The 22,229-nt window shown below is 42.8% G+C and overlaps 1 protein-coding gene across 1 annotated transcript in view; it reads right to left on the bottom strand.

The window, feature by feature from the left end:
* Positions 1-22,169, bottom strand: part of SOS2 (SOS Ras/Rho guanine nucleotide exchange factor 2) — a 56,549-nt gene extending 34,380 nt beyond the window's left edge. Inside the window, exons 1-6 of the mRNA XM_076345799.1 lie at positions 21,884-22,169; positions 8,433-8,558; positions 5,151-5,282; positions 3,158-3,322; positions 2,278-2,481; positions 609-752 (exon numbers count right to left, since the gene is read on the bottom strand). Coding sequence (XP_076201914.1) covers positions 609-752; positions 2,278-2,481; positions 3,158-3,322; positions 5,151-5,282; positions 8,433-8,558; positions 21,884-21,970 — 858 coding nt within the window. The 5' untranslated portion in view covers positions 21,971-22,169. The remainder of the gene's footprint in view (positions 1-608; positions 753-2,277; positions 2,482-3,157; positions 3,323-5,150; positions 5,283-8,432; positions 8,559-21,883) is intronic.
* Positions 22,170-22,229: the final 60 nt, after the last annotated feature.

Below are 22,229 nucleotides of genomic sequence, written 5' to 3'. Positions count from 1 at the left end.
AGGTCAATGGGTATCAACAGCACTTTCGCTACAATACTGAACAGTAAGCTTCTGTTCAGTTGCACATCTGGTTTGACACTTCATTCCTTCCCAGAGTTACTGCTTTGCAGACATTTCCCATTCCAGAAATATACAATGCATTTGCCTGAATTAAGAACACATTTTGTTTGAGTTAGCTCACTGTCCAGAGTAATACAAGTCACTCATCTTGCAGATCTATTTCCAATGGCTATGATTTTTGGGTAGCCCTGGGCCTGACACCAATGCCTACAAAAATCGAAGCACCACCTTCTTTCGGTAAGCAATCCCAGGGAATCACTTTTCAAATCCCTACAGGATCATAGCAATTAATTCCCACTCTGAAATAAGATTTTAGTTTTGTTCTTACCTGCTTGATATCGCTTCTGTGACAGTTAGAAAACACACTTTAGCTTACCTACTAAAGAACAGGTAGGGAAGATCTCTGTTCAGAGTTTATTAAAAGGACTTTTTACAGCTGCAAATTTATCAGAGAGATCAGAGCCATGACCAAAAGTTTACTGAGAAAATAAAACAATCAGTGACTTAAAAAAAGAAAAAACAACCCAAAACCCAACAAAACACTGTACCTCTGCAAGATCCTCAAAGCAGCTGCCAGCCAGCGGATGAGGACTACTTTCATCAGTCATTTCAACAGTATCCTCAATCAATCCTAAAAGCTTCACTGTCAACTCATGAATATCTGAAATGTTGCTAAATATCACATCGATATCCTGCAAACATAAAACATATCTTAGTGCTTAGAAGAATTTATTTTGCTTATGTAAATATTGGAGCATTTTTCGTGAAGTCTGACCCAAGAGGTAAATGGAGAGGAGCCAACGAAAAGCTAGGAAGAAAGTTAAATGACGTGGTCTTCCCAGCCCTGCAGCCTTGTCTGGGCACATCCAGCCTTGCACAATTCTCACCCCAGCAAAAGCAAGCACACCATCCTTCCAGGCCGGAGCAGCAGCAGTCCCGGTACAGGCTGTTCAGTGCATTGGACAGAAACGCCTGGCCCTTTCAGCCACAATTCACAGCCGTTATTTTCCCCTCTGCTGATTCTTGTCTCTCAGAACACAACAGGAAGGAGGCAATTTAAAGCAGCTCCAAGGTCAGATCCTCTAAACCACAGGTAAAACTAAAGCAGCTACTTGGCTACTTTAGCAGAATACTACCTGCGTACAGAGGAGGAATCGGCAGCTTCCTTTTCCAAATTCTACTTTTAGATTTTTCAAATCCATACACCGCAAACACACCCAACTAGGCAGCCCCTTCCAATGACCTGCATTCTTCTTCTGACCCCCCAAAACACACTTCTCGGAAGCCTTCTCTGCCCCAACCTAACACTGCAGAGCTTGCTTGACCTCCTGCCAGCGCCAAGACCATGGCAATCTCTTCGTGGGAACAAGCAATCTCAAAATTTCTCATACCCGTTCTCATATAACAAAAGAATATTCCTCAGCTCCAAAATATCGCTCCCTTCTCCTCCCATCATCTTTGTTTGAATTCTGTCCCCACATTTGCACAATTCTCCCATATCCTATCAGCTACTGAGGAACCTCCACACCCAGCTGTAATGGGAACGTCTCCTGCTGCCCCCCTCTTTAACTGCTGGTATCACCTATGAATCCCAGTTCAGGTTCCGCTGGCCTGGTCCCCTTCTCCTCCCTCCCACAAGGATTCACTAATCTCTCCTTATTACTCTTCTCTTAAAAGAGCTGTGCTTCCTTTTTAGGCTCCAGCATCCTGAAAACAGAATTTGCCACACACACAATTTCAATCAAATATTTCAATCCGTTATCAATTAGAGATTCCCTTCACAGCCAGTCACACGCTAGAGAATCCAGAGCCAAGGGCTTTTTTACTTGTAGTTTCTGCAGATAGGGGTGCCCTGGGGTAGACTTCAAATGTCAGTTCAAGCATTCATCTGCATTCACTGTACATGCAGGTAGATAACTGTTAATTTTTGCGTTAAGCAAAAGTGTAACTATTACCTACATGACCAAAGGACTCCAGCTGTCGCTGGCATCCAACAGGGAATTGTGTCCATTAAGCTTCACTCTGAGAACAACTCTCTTCATACTATTAATGGCAGCTCCTCCGTTTTATTTCATATACAGACAACACTCATTATGCACTGACATACAATGAATCAAATTTAATTTTACCTCCAATGCAGTGAATGTAATATTGATATGTTATGGCTGCTAATGGAGCAACTAGCATTACACATCAATAACCTATTAAAGTACTTACATTAGGTGTGAACAATTTTCTGTTTGCTAGGAAGGCTTCCCGAAATACTTTTATTATCAGATTCAACTCCCGCAGATACTGCCTTTCTTCTGCAATTTCGTTTCTCACTAGGTCATAGTAGTTGAGTTCCCCAGAAGAAGAGGGCTCGTCTTCACAGAGAGAAACCAAACCAATGTCATCCTGATCAAACATATCCATCAAAACCTAGCAAAGAAATTAAAAAAATTACATGCAAGCCTGATTTTTACACTTGGCTCAAGCTCAGCTATTTCAATGTGTTCAGAGAAATCCTTTGAGTTTTTAATACAATACTTTCTGTGATCACTTTCACAAGGGAGTAATATTTAAACTTTGGCAGCAGAAGGCTGGATCAGTTGCCAAAGCCATTTTCCCCTTTATAAGTTAGTACGACCTAGAAAACAAGTTACAATTCATGCAGAACCAACTTTGAAAACAAGGCATCTTGCATAAGCCTTTGACAAAACCCTCCTGATAAAGATAAAATTAAACAAAAATGTTTCTCATTTTTATGAGGATGAAAACTAAATGTCTTTTCTGTATTATAAAGAAGGAAAGAGCTGTCATGTCAAAGCGACACCAGGAGGACAGTAACACAGCTGAGAAATAAAGGACAACATCATTTTCTGTCCTTACATTGTCTTGTAAGTGCGACTACTGTTCCAAAACTTAACAGGCTTAACTTAAACTTAAGCCTTTACTGTGACAGGTCTGGCATGAATAAGGAGAGAAGCTTCTGCATTTGAATAAGACCAGTCTCTCCCTCCCATCCTACTTTGGATATATCTTCTAAGAAAACCCCCACCTCTAGTATCTACCTTTGTATCTGTCCAAAAGACTATTTTTAATCCCAACTCCTTACCTTATCAGCACACATCGATACTTTAATGTCCTGCTGGGAGATCTCAAAGTGTCGTATATTGAAAACATAGTTTCCAGCCAGCTTTAAAATGTCAGCTGAGATGTATTCTAAGACAGCCACAATATACAGAGAGACATGGTAATCTACCTTATAACCTAGGACCTCCTGCAAATTGAAAACAAGAGGGGAAAAAAGCTATTTACTTCAGAAATTCATTCGGAATGACAACTAACACATTTGAGTTTTCTACTGAAATCGATCTTGTCTGTGTTGATAATTTACAGTAACGTAATAGGCAGGGCAAAGGACATCAAGTGGAAATTTGATCAGCCGCCTCAAAGGAAATGCTTGCAAATACTTCCTTCTGCTATTTTGCCATATACTGACAGATGAAAAGCTACAGAACTTTCCATAATCCTTCCTCTAAAAATGACAGTCCTAAAAATAGGGTTCCCTTCAACTAAGGGACTTCACTGGAACCGCTCTGGTACTTAAATTTTAGTCTGTGTCTATGCTTATTGCAGGACTCTGGCCCTAATCTGGACTCTTCAGAAAAGCGCATGCTTCATTTTGAATTGTTCTTGACGGAAAAAGTTCTCTTTCATGAAACCACAGACTGTATGTTCAACCTGTTACGTACTGCGATCCATTTTAGTCCATCCTTTACATTTGGCTGAACAACTAAGCTATCTGCATCCTTGCATTACATAAAATAATTAAACTTTAATAATTAAAGTCTGAACAGAAAAAAACCAGGATGAACGTTGCACATTCTTCTTGTGATACAGGCTCCATGTTCTGCAGAGCATGCACCACACGGCCTCTTATTTGTGACAGGCCCGTCAAGAATAAATACAGTTAAGTTCACGCATTTGAATAAGGTAGTCTTGTTCTTATCATATTTTGATGCATCTTCTAAGAACCAGATTCTGTGCCTATGTCCGCACCCTTCTAAACCAGACTTCATAAAAGAAAGCCAGTGTTATCTAGGAAGATCTTATTTAATGCTGTTTTCTTTCCTAACATCTCCTTCCCTCTCATTAACCGTCACAAACTGAGACACTGTATATAAGAACACAGTGACTACACCTGAAAAAGTGCTTTAATTTCTGCTTATGCTTGAATAATGTTTTCTCAATGCAGCTGGAAACTCTGGTGCAACAATGCCACCACTGGAGAAACGTATTTTTTAAGCTATGAACGAACAGCAAAATCAAAAGAAAAATACCAAAAAAGAGCAGTGTTTGAATCAGCCTGAATCTACTGATTCAGCACTGATCTAAAAGTGATTAAACACTGATCTAAAAATCACTGTTTTATCATTAAAAAAAAAACCTCTACAGGGGCACGGTATAAATACATGCTTACTGCGTGACACTAAAACCTGACTGTAAGCAAGGAGCTCTACACCTGTTGTAAGTAACATGACATCTAAGAACTGAGATGGCCGCTCTCCTCCTCAAAACCCACCAACAATAAAGTCTGTATTTAGTCTTCTGATACACCTTTGCAGATCTATTGATTTTAAATCCAAGGCATCAGTGACATTCAACAGTAACTGAAAGGACACTGATGCACATCTTAGTTGACAGTATACAAGGAACAGGATCTACTTGTTCCCTCTTCTGTTTTGGCTTCTGCAGCATTTTGAAACAAATAAAGGCATCAGAACAGTGCTACTGAAGTAGGTAAGGTATTTGAGTTTGTTTGGATTTTATTTATGTTAAAAACTAACTAGTCATATTTGAAAGTAAAGTAACACATTAACACACTAATGTCTAGAACATGATGAATTTAGGTATCTACATTTATTACATACTACAATATATTCATCCCGTTCTATGGTGACTTTACTCTTTCAGCCAATGCGAGAAACTTACCTAATTTCACACAAATTAAAGAAATACTTTAAAGGTTATGCTGGAGGGCAATAATACAGCTGGGGGTGTGTGGTGGGCAGAAGCAGCAGTCATCAGGTTGTTGATTTAAGTACCTTTAATAAAGGATGTATTTTGTCCACAGGTAGCAGGAGAGGGTTTCTTCTTTTTCGTTTCTCTATAGCAGACTGCGCATCAGCAATCGCCCACTTGTCTATTGGATGAGGAAATGTCTTTTGAACGCGCTCCTGTCCAAACATAAAGAGTGCACTTAGATTAACCGCAGTAATCAAAGAGAAGTTTAAAAAAAACAAAACGGCAAATTACTTCCCCTGCAGTATAGACAATTATCCTCCTCCTCAGTGTTTGCAACACATTTTCCTAACTGTTCTCTCCTTCTTACCCAACTCAGCTTCACTCTTTTCAATAATCCCAAACAACCTCCCTTCCCTAAGCATGAAAAACTCCTTCAAATCTCCTAAAACAACTCCTGCTCTATGATCTTTTCATCACAAGAGCAGCAAGAAAACTCAGCTGAGACCAGGAGCCCAAAATATAAACAACATCAGGAAGTACTAAACAGTTTACAGTCTAAATGACAAAAACAAGTCGGTATTGTTCCTATTTCATAAAAGTCCAGAGCGTAACTTGTCCTCTATCAGATCAAGTTTATGGCAGAAATGAAAAAACAAGTGCAGGATCTTCTAACTAGGAGAAGGGCTGTGGTTCATGAAAAAGGCTGGCTATAACGCTTCGGACTCCACAAGCCCACACAGGGGCATCTTCCCCGCTGCACAGCCAGTCACAGCGGCTGCAGTTCATGGCCCCCACTACCATGGTAAACTGTGTGCAGTTTCAGGTCACTTTTATATAGATTCACATTTCAACAGCTGCTATAGGAACAGGCGAGATGACCCCCACAACAGAACAAACTGCTTTGGGCAGCAGTCCCACACTTCAGCAGCCCCCAGCTAAACACGCGCAAGACCCCGGTCCTGCTTTCCATGAAGTCCTCCAGGCTTCCCGCTGCAGCCCCTGTGAGCCGGGGAATTAAAACGCTGAAAGAACACGTCTAAACTCAGCTCTGATGACTGCTTCTTAAGTGACTTTGGAAAAACAGATTTGTTAAGTTAGACAGCTCAGGGGGGAGCAGCGATCACCTCCTGCTGCACGGCCCACTACCGTGCCCTTACTCCACCTGGCACTGCCAGGCAGGCACAGCGTGCGGCGCGGTGCCATACCCGACCTCTGCTTCGGACCTGTAAGCTGGGCCACAACGAGGCCTGGGTGGGTGACAACCCTTAAAGGAGAGGTTTTATAGATGAGCTGAAGAATGATCCCAGAAAAATGGTGAAATCTATGTGTCCCTTTGATAAAAAGATTTTTGCACGTATTCTGAAATTTAATAGGAGGCCTGAGGTCTTCTCAGAGGCAGCTTTTAAATATTTGCACATGGCCATTCAACGCTCAACTTTCTGCGTCAGCTGTCTGTGCCAGGTAAACACACGGTGACCTTTCCTCTTGGACAGCAGCCTAAAGCTCTGGGCTGGTTCACCGAAATGAACTTTCCTTGAGATTCTACCAGGAGATCGCCCGCAAAATGGACGTAACGTGGCATTCAGCTGTCCTTCAACTTAACAGTGCACTTCACGAGTAACACACGCCTTTTGCGCTCGGACTTTGCTGGTTCCCAGTGTTTTGTTGGGAACAATTTGAGGGACCTGTTCTATTTATAAAGTCTTTATAATTTGAGATTTTAGACCTTGCTCTTGCAAATACTGAAGTATAATATTATGCACAAATAGCTCCATTAACTCCCGGCTGTTATGTAAATATCTGCATGATAAACTTTAGAGATCACAGCTCTCATGTTTTGTCTTAACAGCTAAAAACAGCTGAGGAGCAGAGCCAAAAGCCTTCATTCGTGGATCTCAGATGCCTGCTGGCAGCGCAATCTCACCAACAACCCGTAACACAAAACTGAACTCTACTTTCTCTGCTCTGGAAGAGTCTGAATGTATTGACCTACAGAACAATAACATGTTGGGGAACCCGTTACCACTATTTAGACCTAGCTCTGTGTTTTTAAATTAAATAACTGTTATATTGCCAAGCGCAACAATGTTTTATTATTCACAGCTTTAAAATGCCAGGTATATTTAAAATACAATGCACAGGATTTAGTGTCTGCTGTGATATTCGTAACCACAATTCAGAGAGTTGTCAGTTATCTCAGAAGGCTGTCTGTATTGTGTGCAGTTTTGCACACAGTAATTTGTGGAGCATATACATACCCAAATGAAAATTGTTAATTCATATGTACACAGGGTAGTTTTATCATCTCATGACTCAGAAGCAGAAAACTATGGAGTTGGTGTGTAGAATAATCAATGCTACCTCAAACTGTCCTGTGTGCTGGAGGGTTTGATCAGCTGGCAACTGGAAAAAGAACATGGTGTTTCTCAGCTCCACATCTAAAGTTCAAATCCAGACTCAAGGTAGTAGCAATTCTGAAAGCTATTAAGGGACTATTAAGTTTTGCTTTTATTTAGGCATACCATAATCTTTTTGCATCAGTATTACAAAATACATTAATCATAAACCAAAATTAATAATTAATGAATTAACTCAATGTTGAACAAAGGGTGATTGCTGCATCTAATAAGAATCTAAAACCCTTCAGGCAATTATTTTGTAAATACATATATATTCTTTATTTCCATGACACACATATAGAATATTAGAGGAGGACTTCATTTTGTTTTAGGCTGAAAATCCTGGACATACAGCTTGATATAAAATTAATACTCTACAAAGCTGTAATGGGCCACAGCTACATGAAAGCACTTTCTCCTTCTAGACCGTATACTGAAGCGCACTCCATTAAAGCCCTCATTTTGTAACTGATGACACAAAAGCCGACAGCTGCAATAATACAAGAGCCTCAGTGAGTTCAATAAAGTTCTAGGAACATACAACTCTATTCCCTCAGCTGCACAATCCAGGCCTCACAACAGTAACCTTTCATTCCAATATTTACTTTTCTTCTGTATATTTATGACAAGGAGTAGGAAATCTTGCAACACCCTTACATTCTTAAGTCCAAGGTGCATTCGAGCAGTGGAAAATCCTTCAAAGTATTCTGCATTTATAAAAATAATGCTGTGAGAAAAAATTCCCACCGTTTCTATTCTGAATCCCTGCATAGGAAAATGAGTTTCCAATTAAGCTTGCTTTGTGAAATCTGAATGCTCTATAATCTTTTAGAAAAGCAGTATTAACAAGCTCTGCTCTTTGGATTCACCTTGCTTTAACTTCAACCTGCACTGCTCAAAGTATCTTCGTTCCTCTTAGCAATTCTGCAAGCAAGCACTTGGTTTTCCAGTATCTAGTCTTACCTCTACGTCTTGGACAGTCCGTGGCTGAGCAATGCATAGTTTGTTTAGCAGCTGAAGTATCAATTCTTCAATGTAATAGAGGGAATCTTCTTTTGCTGAAAGGTTTGGGTGAACCTGTTGCTGAACCTGTCCAAAAGAATTAAAAGAATTAGGTTTTTTTCCCATTTAAAGCTGTACAGAAGGATGAATCGGAAAAAAGCAGAGTACCTCTGTACTGTAGGGCTGCAAATTCGCACACTTCCAGTAATTTCCCACAAGTTTTTCTATGTAGTTAAGATGGCAATTCCTACTCCTGCAAAGTTGGTGTCTCTATTCAATTAAAAACTAAGTGTTTAGCCTTTATGGCGGGGAAGAAATTTCAAGCCAGATTTCTGCCAACGATGCAGTGAAAACAATCACTGTGTAATTCTGCAGTTATTCATCCGCAGAATGAGTAACATACAGTTATGTTACTAACCCTACTAACAAGTACTGGGTGTCTGTGAACAGAGGAGGAACATGGACCCACCAGAGGAAAAGACTTGATAAGCAAGGACACCAGGATAAAAGAACTAACCAGTCTGGCAGGGAACTGAATTAATGTGCTGTTAAAACCTGTGGCAATAAAAAGCCACGGCCATGACACCGGGGGAGGGCTAAACAACTCTTTGAGATACCTCAGAACCAGAAAACTAACTAGAACATGAAATGCTGTTGGAGGCATAAGAAAGCGGTATGAAATACTCACAACAGAGAGGGAGACCTAAGGAAAAGCATGAGTCAAAATACAAGAGTGTCAAGACTAGGAAATGTGCTGTGAGAAAAGCTGACTTGCACCTCCCTCTAACACAAGGCAGGATAATGCCTTTTATCTCACTTCACCGAGATTAATGACAGCTTTCGTTTCCAAGGCTAAGCTAGACCAGACAACCTCAAACAGGCAACCTCAGCATGTGCCCACACAAGCTAAAGGGCCACAACTAACTCGCCCTGGTCCAACGTAGCTGTTTTCCTACTAAAAATCCCCCAAAACCAAACAACAACCCCACCTTAAAAAAAAAAAAAAGGCACTCAGGAGTTGGTCTATATACTCAGTTTTCCCTGGCAGCCTCTCAATCAGGAAAGTGGTAACTAGATCTTAAACTATAGCCAAAAGATTCGTAAGTAATACAATCCAGGGAAATTCCCTACTCTCCCCATACAAATTATATGTTAATCACCTCAAAAAAAGTAATCTTACATACTTACATTGGCATTCTGTACGTGGTTTCAAACACAAGACAAACGGATCGGTAGTTTCTCAGGGGAAGACAATAACATCTTTGGGTCAATTCTGATCCTCTGAAATACATGCACTCCTCCCTCCAAAGACAACGGGCGAGTCCACAAACACTGGGGGGCTCTGAGGGCTTCCTCCAGATTAAGTAACTAATAATTTCATAGCAACATCTTGGGGGCACTCAATTTGCAGCCCTGAAGGCTTTTTTAAGTCGTGCAACAAGAAGACCAACAAGGAAGTAAGGTGTCTGGCCAGCTTCCTTCCCTGCTGGCCGCAGAGGAAGGTGGGCACAGCTGCCCAGGAGCTAGAGCCACCGCAAGGAACCGCTCGCTGCTCCACCTCCTGCTGTGCCAAGGCCTGAAAGAACTGGGGAAACAGGACGGCGCTTTGCCCCCACACCTCCACATGAGAAGAGAGGAAGAGCCAGGACGACCAAGAGGTAGGGAGAAAAAGTGAAGATCCACGGAGGGAACCACTAGAAGGGGCTGCTGCCGTACACCTTCAACATCCTAGAAGCAGAGATGATGACTTGGATGGAGAAGTCTACCAATGCACTTCTCAAAGATGGGGGAGCACAGACAGGGGCCGCACGTACCAAAGACGGGAATCCGAATGTCTCAGGGGAGTGGGAATTGTCACATTTTTCACTGAAAATGTGAAACCATACACTGGTGCTGATGGTACTGGAGTTGATAATTAAGGTACTACACAGTGGTGGTGAAGAGACTGCCAATCATGGGGGCTCCTATGTGATACCCAGGGAGAGATGCCCTCCCAGGCAACAACACACATTTCTAGCGCTTAACTCTGCACTGGCATCCCTCCTTGAAAAGTACAGGTGAAGAAACACGTTAATAAGGCAGTCGTACACTGAGAGAGAAAGGAATACACATTCTGCTTCTAATCCAGCTGTCCAGCTTTGTTACAGAGTTTTTGTATAGCCCTATAGGTATCATTTAGTTTTCTGCACCTCAGACATGAATCTCTCTCTGCTTCACATAACTGTTGCACTGCTGACACGTATACAAGGTCATGTACTACTGAAGGAAACAAAAAAAACACCTCAAGAAAACCAAAACCACTCCTTGAAAACACTCACTTAAGACTGCAGGTTTTCAACAATAGTCAGTGCATTTCACGTTCTTCCTGAACATGAGAGTTTAATTCACGAAACAATGGAAAACCAGGAAGTGTCCAGTTAAGGTCCCACCACGTATCTCTTACACGAGCACTACTACAGCAAAAGCGTTAGGTAGCTAACTAGGAAATAAGATGAAATGGTATTTCCCCCACAATGAACCCTTAATGATGCTCCACAGAAATGACAAGAACAGGAGCTGTAAGAAGATAAGAAAGGGAAGCTGTGCTCCCCTTAAGAGAAGATGGGGAACTCCCATTTACTGTATCAGATCGCAGTCATTCTCCTCCTCTCACGAGGGTCACTCATTTTAAAAACAGACATCGCTGCCACAAAGAAAATGACTTCACTTGTAACTAACTTCAGTTCGCAGGTCTAAACAGCTCATGCCACACTTTCCTCAGCTCTCTCAAGAGCTTGTGGATATCTAACAAGGTTGAGGACAAGCAGAGGAGCATGCAGAGACACTTCAAACACTGGCAGAGAATCTCAGCTACATACAATGAACGCAAACATAAGCACTGGAGTCAATTTTGCTTTGAAAGGAGCGAAACCGACAATGAAGCCCAACATTTCTTGGTTGAGACAACTCTTCCCAGAGGGTTTAGAAATCAGCTTCCATTTGAAATGATGCTGCCTGCAGCATCGCAGAAAGGTCCCAGAGGTACTCATGCACTCCCTGGCTTTAAGAGAAGTTATTTTGACGTAAGTGCCGTTACTGAGAAAAACCCATTCCATAGCAAGACACTGTTTTTCACAGAAAAACAGAAAGATAGTTCTAAAAGCTGTGCACCAGCTGATCAAATCAGATGCCGCTGTATCAAGGAGAGAACACTTACTCTTTACAGTATTCACCTAAACCCTGACTGAAAGGACTGGAAAAGCAAGGAGAGACTGATAAAACACTGAAGTACGGAAAAAAGCAGACGGAATTACTGAGGACATGTTTCTTACGGAAGGAACTTTCACTGGTTTCAGGTTCAGACTGAAATATTTGAGCACAATTGTATTAGCTGGCATGCTATAACACACCATAGCTAACACAGGGCTAAATGTTGATCTGACTTGTAACTGCTTCCTTTAAGGGTCAAAATACTTAAACCCACAACGTGTTGCACCAACCAGCAAGAGCTCTGCTGCAAGAACTCTGAGCAAAAGGTATCAGAGAAACCTGGGTTTTTTACCTATTTTATCTCTGAAACAATCCAAGTGGAGTGCTTGAAGTCATTAAAGAGGGAGATTAAGATTAGCAGGACTAATTATTTTTTACTGTGTCATTCATATAGGATTATTCCTTCACGAGCTGTTCCAAGGAATAGAAGTGAAGTAACAGGTATGAGTCCCATAAGCGTGGCATTTAAACATGGCCTTAAGGCCTTTCTGGGGCACATGCTTTTATTTTAGATGGGAGTTCCTAAACTGCTCCTTCCCTTGCTCCTCTTCTTTACTTCTCCCTACTCTTGCACCCCTCCAACACGTGTATTCAATGAAAACCCAGCGGCAGCTTCACAGGGGCATCTCCTTCCTATGGCTGTAGCCTTCAGCAGATTTGGCAGGGCTCTCTGAGAGCTCGACCGCATCTGTACAAGCAGGGGCTCAAGAGGAGACTGAAAAACCCCTTAAAGGTAAATTGATCCTCCCCCTAGTTCCTTCCGAGAGGCAGGTCCTGCACCACGCCACAAAAGCTTCTAGAGGAAACAGGCAGCTGCAGAGATGAAGCCAAGCTCAAAATTCCTTCTCAGTGAGATTTTAATAGCCCTTACAGGCCCCTGGGAAGAAGTTTGTTAAGAGAAGATGAGGATGAAAACTTTTCAAGGAGATAAACAGTATTAGGACTAGAAACAAAACTGATCTTACATTTTAGAACTAATAGAAGGGCAAGCTTAACTTTGAACCACAGGAGATCTGGCATGAAGTCCGAATATCAATAATATCTGGACTTGGGGAAATTCAGAAGTCCTGAGTATAAAAGCAATGGTCAAAGGGTTGTATCTGAAACGACAGAGCTGAGGAAAAAAATACTAGAGTCAAAACTGCAAGTAACTTCTTTTTAGCCTGTACTAATGAGACAAACCAGCCATTTGGCTATACTGCCTAAATATATTTTTACATAATACATGTATTTTGGTAGTAAAAACACATTCAGAAAGCTCCAGTTGTTCCACAGTAAGCACATAGGCAAAACAAGCGATTGTTCATAAAAAAACCCAAACCAACAGAAAAACCCCAAACCCATGATGTGCACAGAGTCTTTAGACAGCGTATACCACAAACATATAAATTCATATTCCTGAAAGACTAGATGACAAAATCCAACTTCTCTACTTACATTCAAAGCAACTAGATTTTCAGAAAACAAAATTCCAATATTACTTGAGATTTCAGAACAAGAAGTTTCTAATTTAAAAAAATAAAAATAAATAAATAAATTGCATGTTAAATTTGTAAACTGTTTGCAACAGAAACTACTGATTCTCCTTTTCCCACAGCAACTGATTTCAACTTAGAAATTATTTATATTTTACTTGCCTCGTAAAACCACAGTGACACTAGATCAGCGGACAAGGAGAACTTTGCAAGGCTGTTTGTTTACTTGAGGAACAAGGCATATAAATTTGGGAGCAAGAAAAATAATTAGAACATAAAAGTTAAATATTTACTATCACGGGCTGGTTACGGTCATGCCAACACTTGTCAGTATTTCCATACGCTGTGTTCAAGGTGATGAAAATACATCGCTGACAAAGCAGCACTAGGCTTGCCCCGTACCAAGATGTGGAGAGCCAGGAAGAAGAAGAAAAAAGGAATCTGACAAATGTCTCTCTTTAGGTTGGGTTTTTATTCCTTATCTTTTCTCTTCTAAAGATAACACTGCCCATTAGAAACATAAAACATCTGCTCCAAAGGCATTTTTAATCCCTCATCTGGATGATGCTCCAGAGGAAGAGGGGAACCAGACGTAGTAACTTAAGAGCCTGTGATGCTCTTATTCAGTGGAAGAGGACAGCTTTGATATTCCCAATTTTCAAGCATAATTACAGCATAATTCTTTAGGAGGAACCACAAAGATTTAAATACTTGAAGAGATATCCCAAATAAAAACGCACTGTCAACTTTTAAAAAATAACTACACTAATTTCTAACTTTATTTCCAGTACAGCAATTGCTAGATGGCCTGTCTTTCTTGTATCACCCTAATAAATGCTGATAGAGGAACAATATGAAGTAGTCTCTTAAGCAAAACAGAACTTAGTAATTTATCTACATACAGCATTTTAGCTTTTTCACTGCAATTCTAAACATTTGATGCATGGTTAGCAAAATAAAGTATGCTCATAACACAGTAACTGAGCTATGAAAAGCATCGCAGGTGCAGATCATCCGTCAGCCATCTGACCTCAAAAACACCGATCGCTGTTAAGTGACTGTGTAGGGGGGTAATTAAACAGTCATCTTACACCACCACTTCAGTGTAAATGTAATTTTTTTCCATCTTTAGCTATTTAACTACTGTTGTCCTCTAGTATATTCTAGTTGAGGGGAGGGTGAATTAAAGGAGATTCGCGACGGGTGGTGCAGACAGGGATCTGCATTCTGAAATGGCGTCGAAGACGGTCCTAAGATCTACTGGGAAGCTGCTTGGTGCAGACAGCAAAAACACATTGATAATGGCACAAATGCTGCTAAGCTGATGCACGGTTGGTTGACAGATTGTAAATCAAACGCAGACCACCATCCCTCCCATCTTTTTCTGCAATAAGCTGTAGCACGTAACACGCCTTGACGGCACTTGGTGGAAGGGACTGGTGGATGGCGGCCAGCACGGGGCTCGGTCTCTGCCTGCATCCTACCCCCACCGCACCCATTTCAGGCTTCTGCTAAGGACCGCACAGATGGGTTTCCTCAAAGAGCCGCCCGCCGGCAGCTTCTCCTGCTGGCACTTCCCTACCGTGCCTCGCTTCTGCTGTATCTACTCTCATCTACATTTCATACTTTGTTTCTCGCAACATCTTCACAGTCTCTGCTTTTCTACCCAAACACACAAAATCTCCTTTCTCCAGTTGATTGTGTCCTTTTATACAGAGTCAAGGAGAAACTAACATGTGTGTATGTTTATACGTACACAAACACCTGTATTTCAATCTTCAAAAGGGATGGAAAATTAAGTGTTTGGACTTCATCCATCCATACAAAATGCCTTGTTTAAACTGAGATAAACCCTGAATGAGCTAGGCACAGCCTCTGCCCTGTGATATGGAAGGAAAACACCACGGCCGGTGCGGAGATGCTGCGCACACGTCTTACTTTAATGTAACAGCTTCTAATTCTCCCCCAACTCCTCAACGCATCACTTCCCAGAGCTGGGCGCTGCTCTGGGCTCTGAACCCAGCACCCGCAGGCTCCCTCTCCACACTTCTTACATCACGCCCTTCCCAAGAAGAACCGCTCACTCAGGTAGACTGGACTATTCAAACAGGCCAGTAACTTTTCAATTAGGTCTTTAGAAGATTTAAAAATAAAAATTAATTCACGAGCAACACAGGCCAGCAGAGTTTGGAGCTGCAGAGTGAGCTTTGAGATTGTATTTCAAGTCAACAGACGCGGAAATGCAGTAAGAAACAGTAAATGGCAAAAAGCAAAGACACATACCGCTTAGAAGGGGAGGAAAAAAAAAAAAAGGGACAAACCTTAAATTTGGAAACAGTGAAGACTGTCAAGAGTCATTTCTTTGTGGACCAGACAGTCACTGAAATTACATTAAAAAATTAGGGGAAGTGTCAGGAGACTAAAGAGGCCATAAATGTGGGAAAAAAGATGTCCTCAGCCCGTTTTTTTACATGACTAACCCGCTGAACTCAAGGAATGGCAGCACACAGTTCATCTGAAAAGCCTGGCAGAAAGGGAATTGGTGAGGTAACTATAAAAGCAAACAGACTCAAAAGCTTCTCCGGAGGAGATTAGATAATGCTTGCACTGTGCAAAGAGGAAAAGAGCGGTGAAAAACTAGGGAAAGCAGGAGAGGTGGTGGAGAGGAGACAGAGGAACACTGCAACGGGTGAGGCGGCTCAAGTGGGAGAACACGTGTGGAATGGTGGGATGAGAAAAGGAGAAGCACATGCTGCTGCCCAGCTCTCCCAGCGCCTGGCTTACACGGTACCCAAAAGGGGCAAGATGACCGCACATGAGGGGAATAAAGGCCCAAGAGGGAGGTGAATCACGGCAGCGAGCGGGTCGGTTAGTTTTTTCTTCCTGTGACTAGTTAACCTGGCAAGTCTTTAAGCCAACGCAAATGCTAATTTCCATGTTCCATTTTAACAACACAGGTAGTTAGCGTTCCTTCTGCTACTGCTGCCAAATGAAATTACACTCTTCTGACTACTTTTAAACGCCTCAGATTTAAAACTACCTTCATTTCATGCCACTGGCTGAGAAAACTCTCCTATTACCATTTGCCAACCGCAGATTCCAGTGACAGTACTTAAGCTAAACAGCGCAAAAAAAAAAAAAGTATGAAAAAAAAAGGGATTTAAGTAAAAGGACCAGTCCCTTTGGTTCCAAATTTTATTTATGATGGTGAATATTTATGCAAGAACAAAAAACCCCAGTCTGCTTACTTGTAAGGGACTAAAACCAACCTATAACGATACCCAACCGCTACTGGGAATACAAGAGGTCTGGAGGAATCAGCCTATTTTTTACAGAAGGCTTGGTAGCGTCCACTTCACAGGGACTTGCTGTTCCTTTCCACACCTCCAGCCACCTCTCGACTGTGAACACGGTGTTGTGAGGCAACAACCGGATCTGCGCTTCAAACTTCTAGGGGTCTACGTATTTCACAGGTAATTAAGTATCACCAGCACTTCCCTTATTTGCCATTCTCCCAAGCTGAATGTCACAGAGGCATTCACGTTTGTAGCAACTGTAAATCTGCAAAGGTCCAGGCTTCAGAGCTCAAATAAGTATTATTTATTAGAAGCTAAATGACCTAACGGATTTGAAAACTAAATATCACTATTATTTTAAAACATCATAACAAGCAACTTTACAGTTGAAGTTATAATGCATTACATAATAATGCATGCTAATGAAGTTAGAATGCATTAAATAATCCATTATAATGACACTAATAAAGCATTAAATAATTATGACCCAAGGGGGCCTGATCCTGCAATGGAAAACGTGCAGGCAAACTGCCCTGACAGAGCAGCAAAGAAAATGGGGCAGCCCCTACACTCACCCTAACCGTGCAACCTTTACACAAGAGCTGTGTCATTATACATTAACTCCCATATGTTTTAAAATATAGAGAAGCGCTGAATTAATGTAAACTTCATAAATGTCCTCAAAATGGTCTTTTATATTTCTGCATGCAACACTTGCTAAGAATAAACCCTTTAGTCATGCTCTAGAAATTTGATGAGTAGTCCACAGCAATAGTGGAATTGTTGTAGAAAATGCAAATACTGTACAGTGCCATGATTACACCAACATGTCTGGTGCCTGCAGAAATGTGAGTATTAACTGTTTAATCGTCTCTATTTGTAGATAACGGAGAAAATCAAAACAGTAATACCTATGAGATGCTTGTGAATTTAATTTAGGAAAGTCAAAGAACAAAGCAACTGAATACACAGCTCTTGTTTACAGAAATATATTTTTAATTTGCCAGTGGATTTGTAAGAGCACGCACAAATGATAATGCACGCTAAGAACACACAAGAGTACTTCAGGGCAAATAAATCCATATATACATGTCCAACAACACATTACGCATTATTTTTAAAAATGCACACTAATTCTACAGTCACTTGTTTCATTTTGAAAACTTGTTCCAAGTAGTTGGAACAGAAGTTAATTCCAGGTAGCAATGGAAGATATTTGGCATTAATGAAGTTTGCAATTACAATTCCCAAAAACTTCTTATACAATGCATGTGTCCAGTACATTAAAACTGGGACCTTCAGCAGGTCGGTGGGAGTTCCACACTCAGCTGCTACCACCGAGATTCATGCATGATTTTCTTGGGCTCCCCTGTAATCCCAGTCTAAGATTAACAAATATGACATCAAAGCATTAATATCAACCTGGAAAATCGATTCTGTTCTGGAAAGCTTCATCTGCAAGAAAGTTGACAGTCAGCAAGAACAAGCTTTGGCACTGGATCTGTGCTAGGAAACCCAGTTACAAAATTGAAATGCCAGCTTTAGAAACAGGTTTCGTAATTTGACATCTTTCCCCACAAAGGCCATCGGGCCAGGAACAGCTAAAAAACAAACAAATCAAACCAAACCCAAACAACAAACACCTGGAGAAATGAAAAAGGGGGAGAGAGCAAACTCCCCAACACCACCTTCCCCTCCAGCACCCACCCACCACAGGAGAAAAATCCCCCTCCATGGAGGGTCCTGGTTCCATCGGAGAAGGATCTGGCCAGCCGTGGAGGGGGGGGAGCAGAAAAGCCCCTCGCTCGCAGCCCTCCAGAACAGCACTGCCCCGTCAAGCACCAGCTTTAATGACGCTGCCAGTATCAACACCCCGAGGATTCAAACCCAACCAACCCCGCCAGCGGGGCATTTGAAATGCATGTGATTTCTGCTGGAACAGCTGCCTGCATGCTTCGAGAATTATTCAAAGAGACATTGTGATCCTTTAATAACTAAAGTCAGCTCCCAGATTAAACGCATTTATAAAGCTTAGACCGTAGATCTGTTTGAAGTGATTTACTTGCTACAAACAGCAGTTCAAGTAACTATAACCTAAGCGACCAGATAAAAAAATACTGTTTTCTTCTGATTCATTTACTTTGACAGGACTTTTATAACGAGCTTCATTATACTCACTTCCTACTTGGGTTTCCAGCACCGCAACAGAAGAAAGTAAAATGTTTTAGAATAAGGACGTGCTTGTAAATCTACCAGCTGGAAGAGAGGCAATACATGAAACTGCTTTAAAATTTTCAACTTACTAGATTCCAAGGTGCCAGTGCTAAGGATATGGTGATACAAATATATAAAAAACCTATTTAAAAAATCTGGTTTAATGACGTCTTGCCGTTTAGCCTTGTTTTTTTCCTAAAAAGACTCACACTGGTAGGTACAATTTAGCACTCTCTACGAATCTTAAAGATGTATGACCACTTAAATGCATACAGAATATTGTTCAAAAGACAGACTCTTTTTTTTTTCCACATATGTGAAAGAACTGATGTATTTTACCATTTTTTCCCCACTCATGATTTGTTAAGTGTCAGCTGCATAGAATTAAAGTAAATGCAAGGGTTTAAAAGTGGGTTGATAAAAAGAAGTGACCTTAAACTTGCTGAACGCATAATGAAAGAGACTGGAGCTCTTCAAAGTATGTTGACTTAAAAGTCAAGAAACAAGGAAATAGTATCTGCTGTTAGTGAACCGTACTGGCTCGTTATCCAGCTCCACAGCTTTCTGTATTTTAGAATTAAGATTTCTCACACCTTAACATACACAAGGAAAACCAAAACCTTTCCTCTTTTTCTACTATCAGTTTCTCTTCTTCAAGAAGTGTTTACTAAAAGGAAAAACTTTCAAGAATGGGAAATAGAATACTATCTCTGCACTTGCAGCGTAGGCTGCTGTGATGAAAACCCAGCTGAGAAGTTCAAAAAACTCTATTTCAGGCGTTTAACTAAAACGTTTCTGAAGCTCAGACTTTCTTCAAAATTTTCATTGCAAAAGCAACCTGCTTGAAAAGATCATATCTAAACCGGCTGACAAGCGGACTTTTAAATCTCCTCAGAACAAAATTGCAAACTACTTGAAAACTGTGGTAACATTTTATAAGTTCTGAAACTGAGACAAAATCCGATGCTTTGGTGCACGCTTTGGATTCAGTGCCACACTTTTCAGCTCTCCTATAAATAACGGAAATGCTCTCATCTCATTATCAAAGTGAAAATGCAAGATGTAAACAAAACAACCCATAAATTTTCTAAAACGTTCTGGTTTAAAAATCTCCCGTGTTCATTTTAGGCCATTTGCTCTTTTAAAGAATATATTAAAACCGACAGCATCTCCCTAATAGCCTGACTGCAATAACTGAAACAATGATACAATTTTGTTTTGACTCACTGATACTGCATGTTCATGAACGAAATGCACGTTACAGTACGATTGCTTCACGCTAAAGGGTGGGTACTGCAGACAAGGAACTTTCCCAGGAAGAAAAAAACTGTCTATAAGAACCACAAATTTTTACAAGCAGTCACTGGTATCAAGACTTTATTTCCTCTGGTTTAGAAAGTCTAAGTTCGCGCTCCGTTTCTTTTCACCAAAACCAAATGTACAGAGACAGTAAGAATTGGTGACAGCAGCATTAATCCACCAACTTTCACGCTATTTGCATTTTAGAATGATGAAAACACCTTTGAAGTTTTAAAGAAACCCTTTTGGTCAAGCTGATATAGCTATACCTCATGTTTGGGTGAATGCTGGTTGGCGTCAAGGTGCTGTTTTATGTCAACCTCCAGTGATCAGGAAGAGAGCAGCATGGCATTCTCTGAGCTTCCCGAAACACACTGGAAAGCAACTACTATGAGGAGGAGATCCAAGAGTAAAGAGTAGAAAATCCAGGATTCTTCAGACAGGCGATTAGTGGTTATTATGCCAGCCACAAGACTACTTAGCTGCCTTCAGCGGCTTTTAATACAAGTGACACAGGGACCCAAACCAAATGCAAATCTTTGATTCTCTTCTTTTTTATTATTATTAAAAGAAAAATGAGAGAGAATCATTACCCCACACCATCAGTAAATCTATTTTTGGGAAAAAAAAAAAAAAAGACAAAACACCACTCACATGGGTGCCTGCATTACTTGCATCACAGCACTGCCCAGCACCAGAGATCCAGATCAGCAGGCCATTATGTTAAAAACTATCTAATGGTCCTCAACCTCTGCAATGGTAACAAGCAAATGACACGCAGCAGAACAACATCACTCCTTCCACGACCCACCAGCCTCAACTTAACCCACTCCCTCCGCTATTGCAGGCGCCCTACCTAAGGGTGATGGGCTGGGGACTACCCTGCTATGCAAAACACATCATAAAAAGACAAATTCCTCTCCCATGACAGGCTAAGCGGTTTCCCACATCTCATTTATGCAGTGGGCAGTTGTTTCTCTCTCTTAAGAAAACGCAGGCTGACCTTACCCTGCGCCACAGCTGTTTTACTCTCACAGAAATCTAGTCAACAACCTGGTGTTACAATAGCCAGCGTGTCAGAGGCACCTCAGCTGGGTGGTCAGCAAGGGAGTCTGGTTCGGGAAAGGGCCTGAAGGAGCTGTCTGGAGAAATGCCGCGGGGAAGGGATGGAAGGCTGCCCTTCCACAGCACACCTCAGCAGCAAATCAGTAATATTATCAGCGGCCTCAAACCGAGCGGCCCAATTGAGAAGGCAGGGACAGGACTTTTGGCAAGCGCTGGTGAAGGGGTGAAGGAGGAGAAGAAGCCTCTGGCAGGAGAAGGAGAGTCTGCTAGGCACACATCGTCACCTGGCAACATCTTCACACAAAGAAGCACCGAAGGCAAGACAGGAGCACGGGCACCGTCTGGACGTGGGCCCGGGCAACCTGCTGTGGATGACCCTGCCCGAGCAGGGGGTCGACAAGAGGATCTCCGGAGGCCCCTTCCAACCTCTGCCCCACCGTGACCGGGCTGCCGGGACGGCCGAGCTCACGGGGTGAAGGGACAGGACGGAGGAGGTCCCGCAGGAGCCAGGCAGGGCAGAGGCGCTGCGCAAGCAAAGGGCCAGACGCCCCTGCTCTGCCCGAGAGGGCTGTCGGGGGTACGGGCATCTGCACTAGAGGTGCGAGCCGGCCCCAGGCGGAGCCCGGCCGCAGCCCGTGCGGGCACCGGCACGGTGCACCTGCACCCACCGGCGGTGCGGCCCCGGCACCAGGAGCGCGGGGAGAGGGGCGTGCGGGCGGGGAAGGGGCGCTCCCGGGAGCCGGGGGCCGCAGGGCGGGCGTGAGGCGCAGGTGCCGCCCGCACCCCCCGCCGCCGCCGCCGCCGGCGGACTGACCTTGCGCAGGGCGGGCACGAAGAGCCCCCGCCATTTCGGGCCGTTCTCCTCGCCGAAGAACTCGTACGGCTGCGGCGGCGGCTGCATGGCGCCCGCCGGCGGCTCCTCCGCATCGGGGCCGCCCGCCTCGCCGCTCCCCGCCGGCTACGGCGCCCGGGGCATGGGGGGAAGAGGGGGCGCTGAGGGGAAGGAGAAGCCGCCGCCGGCGCTCGTCAGGGCCGGGCCGCGCTGGGCTCTCGGCCGCCGCTGGCTCGCTCCTCACCCCCCCGCCCGGGCGGCCATCACATCCGGCGCGGGAGGGGCCGGGCTCCGGGCCGCTCGCCGTGCGCTGACGGGGCGGCGGGTG

The sequence above is a fragment of the Aptenodytes patagonicus genome, chromosome 7 (assembly GCF_965638725.1).
Source record: "Aptenodytes patagonicus chromosome 7, bAptPat1.pri.cur, whole genome shotgun sequence".
NCBI classification, from domain to species: domain Eukaryota; kingdom Metazoa; phylum Chordata; class Aves; order Sphenisciformes; family Spheniscidae; genus Aptenodytes; species Aptenodytes patagonicus.
This window is presented reverse-complemented; position numbering and strand designations above follow the sequence as displayed.